General features: G+C 34.1%; 1 protein-coding gene across 2 annotated transcripts in view; it reads right to left on the bottom strand.

Annotated features, from left to right (window-relative positions):
* Positions 1-795: 795 nt before the first annotated feature.
* LOC107696482 (uncharacterized) overlaps positions 796-3782 on the bottom strand; it is a 4933-nt gene continuing 1946 nt past the window's right edge. For both annotated transcript variants that reach the window (XM_016496830.1, XM_016496829.1), the window contains 2 exons: positions 2713-3034; positions 796-1552 (listed from right to left, as the gene is read on the bottom strand). In XM_016496830.1, the coding sequence (XP_016352316.1) occupies positions 1252-1552; positions 2713-3034 (623 nt within the window). In that variant the 3' untranslated portion in view covers positions 796-1251. The remainder of the gene's footprint in view (positions 1553-2712; positions 3035-3782) is intronic.

Raw genomic sequence — 3782 nt, 5'->3', positions numbered from 1 at the left:
TTTTAAAACAAAAACACTGAACAAAAGACAGGTCTGTCGTATAATCATAATGTCTTCATGTGAGAAGTAATAGCAGGAGGGAGACTGGGAACAACAGAGAGATGGAAGTGAAAATACAAGAGAAAGAGAGTGATAATGAACAGAAAAGAACATGGAAGGATAAAAAAACATTATAGCTGGAGCTTTTGGAGCTATAGCATAAACCTATAGAACGAAAATCCTGTCATTATTTACTCATTCCAAACCTGTATGCTCTTATTTTTTTCTGTGAAACACAAATGTAGACATTTTCGAAGAATTGTTGCACAGCTCTTGCCACACACTGACAGTTCAGTGACCCGGGTCTGTCAAGCTCAAAAAGGGCCTTTTTGGAGTTTGACAGACGTAAGGGAACACAAAATACTCCATAAGACTTGTGTGCTTTTGGTCCCTTTTAAAGCTTGACAGATGTTGTAAGAGCTGTGTACAGAACAAATAACAGCATAAGGGTTCAGAACAACAGATTTTTCTCTTTTTTTTGTATTCAGATGAACTGTTCCTTTAAACCAGTTTCCCAATCTGGGTTTCACAAAGGAACTGCAGAGGGTTGTGAGATAATGAAAAGCCAATATGTATTAAACATTTTAAAATGCAAAATAAATAAATAGCTTCAAAATAAAATACAAAAATGTGAATTATTAAAAAAAAAACAATATTTTATTTGTTTACCTGCATGTCATGTGACCATTAACTGACATCACAGAACCGTGAACATGCAAATGTTTTCAAATATTACATATAACTTAAAATCTCAAGAAAATATTTTAGTTCAAAGGGGGTTTGACGGACTAAATAGTTTGGGAATCCCTGCTTTAAACAATTCTTTGAAAAAGACTTTTGCTTTTGATTTAGTATTTTGAATACTATGTTTCTGACTCCTCGCTGGTTTTCATTCATTTAATGAAAAATAATGGTAACGGACATACTCCACATTAGAAGTGTAACATCTAGCTCACGGTAGTTCCTATTGTCAACATTAAACTGCATTTGCAACCCATTTTACTGCTATATTGTGCAAAACAGAACCTTAAATGGGAACATAAAAGATAAAGCAAGACATAATTGTGTGATTGATTGTTACACAACAAACTAATGAATCACTTATAATAAGACCAGTAACGTTTAGTGGAGAAAATGGAGACAATTTTGCAAACAACTGCTAGTAAACTGCCATAAAAATGAGCAAATTTAACACTCCTCTTTAGCATTCTGTCATGGATCCTTGGCCATCTTGTGTTTCAGATAGTTGATTTTGAGTGAATAGTACTCTTCCTGAAGCTGTAAGACTCTTTCCTGTCTGCGTAGCACAGACATCTCCAGATCGCTCTTTCCTGCTGATTGTGTAGGCGGGGGAGAAACAGTCTCTGCTGTGTTTGATTGGCTGTCGTTCGCACGGTTAACAGGCTGAATGTCCAACACAGGTGCAATCTCAGCTGGAATAATGTATTTCTCTTCCTCCTCCTCCTCCTCCTCTTCTTCATGTGAGATTGCACTTTCATTCTCAGTTTCAGCTCTGTGAAAGGGCAGAGTTGTTAAATTAGCAAAATGGAGTTTGTCAAATATATTACACTTAGGCTGAATTCAGTTCCCTTTCATGACTTCTTGCGCTTGAATGATCAAATACACACAAAATTATGTCAAAATACCCATCTTGGGGGGTATTCACATAAAGTCAGTTATGTCTTAAGTGAATGTAAACAGTTGGGAGAAAATCGTATGTGTATCAATGTACTGGATTTGTGCATTAGGTCTTAAAGTGACAGCTGCCTAATATACCTGCTGCTGTCTGTGTTTTTAATGTTAATCAAACAAAAGACAAATAGTTCACTGCTCTTAAGTGAATAACTTTAGTAGCTTTAATAAGAATCAATGTATATTTAATTCACACATTAAATTCACACATTTTCCCCAAAAAAACATAAAAAACAGAAAAATGCTAAATGTTCACAATGTTGTTCATGTTACTATTACTTATTCAAGATTATTATTGTTAACTCAAAGTATTAAAATAAAAAATAAGGCTGAAATAAAAATAAAATATTAGATTAAATTAAATTAAATTAAAATTAGACATGTTGTCATGGCAACTAACTGTAAAAAGCACTAAAAAATACTAACAGGAAATAAAATATTAATTGGACTAAACTTGAAATAAAAATAAATTGAACCTAAATTGCGATATTTAGGGAAAACAACTAACAACAGTGACAAAGCAAATAAGATTTCTAAAAAAAAAAAAAAAATAATTTAAACGTCATCCGCTGGATGCCACTCTCTCGTGAACGTGCGTACGACAGCTAGCGGAAACTAGAGATTAAGGTTTATAAAGTTGTAAATATGGATATTTTTCTTACACAAACGCATCGTGTCAATTCAGAAGGCCTTTATTAACCCCCCGGAGCCGTGTGGACTTCTTTTATAATGGATGGGTGCAATTTTTTGGACTTCAAATTTTGGGCTACCATCCACTCCCATTATAAAGCATGGATTAGCCTGGACATTATTTAATATAACTCTGATTGTATTCGTCTGAAAGAAGAATGTCATATACACCTAGGATGGCTTGAGGGTGAGTAAATCATGGGGTAATTTTTATTTTTGGGTGAACTACCCCTTTAATGATTAGAGTGGAACTAGGAAACAAAACAGGTCATCAGAGGTCTGTGCTCATACCCTGGCGAGTTGTACAGTGGCATGTAGCTAGTGCTTGGAAAACTAGAGCGTGCTTGGTTGTGAAGAGCATGTCTGTGGTAAGATGGATGTGAAGGCAGAGATGGGCGGTGTATGAACTCCTTTAAGAGGTTCCCTTGAAACTCCATCATCTCCTTCCACATGGCCATCAGACTCGCCCGTTCCTCCTTCTGTTCCTCTCTGGCTTCCCTTCGCAAGTGTTCCTCATACTCCCTCTGGTTCTGCACGTGGAGAGGTTCTTGATCTCTCACAGAGTCGGTAATGGAATGTTTTTTGGCCTTCTTCCTCACAGGTTGAGCGACCACTTAAATATATGAACACATAATAATCAGTTATGCACATCATCATTCATGTTCAGATAGGGATTCACAAAATGTTAATTTTTTTTGGTCAGTCTAACCACTTTTACCTAAAATATTTCACTGAATCCCGCTTGGGATTTTAAATTAATATTTCAATAATTCAACAATATTTCAAAACACATTTAATGGTCACATGACATGCAGATAAACAAATAAAATATTTAAACTTTTGTTAAAATTTGAAGTGTTTCACTTATTTTTTTTTTTATTATAAATTTGTATGATTTAATTAATCACTAGTTTCATCAACTCATGAACACCAGTTTAGGAAACCTTGAGTTAGAGCAACAATAGTCCCATTTTAAGATACAAAGCATAAACAAAAACAGTGATGTCTGATTAGCAAATAAATGATTTTGAATCAGATCTTTTAAATTATTCACTCAAACAGATTCAAATAAATTGTAAACATTTCTCATGGATTTAAAACATGTAAATGAGGTAATATGACAAAAGATAGCATACTAAATACTGTTTACATTAGTTACGTACTACATACAAACTATTTTAAGACAAAAATGTACACTATGTGTATACTGTGTATGCAGTAGTAAGCAGTGTTGGGGAAAGTTACTTTTAAAAGTAATGCATTACAATATTGCGTTACTCCATAAAAAAGTAACTAATTACGTTACTTAGTTACTTTTTATGGAAAGTAATGCGTTACGTTACTTTTGCGTTACTTTTTAA

Source organism: Sinocyclocheilus anshuiensis, unplaced genomic scaffold, assembly GCF_001515605.1.
Source record: "Sinocyclocheilus anshuiensis isolate Anshui unplaced genomic scaffold, SAMN03320099.WGS_v1.1 scaffold522, whole genome shotgun sequence".
In the NCBI taxonomy this organism is placed as follows: domain Eukaryota; kingdom Metazoa; phylum Chordata; class Actinopteri; order Cypriniformes; family Cyprinidae; genus Sinocyclocheilus; species Sinocyclocheilus anshuiensis.
This window is presented reverse-complemented; position numbering and strand designations above follow the sequence as displayed.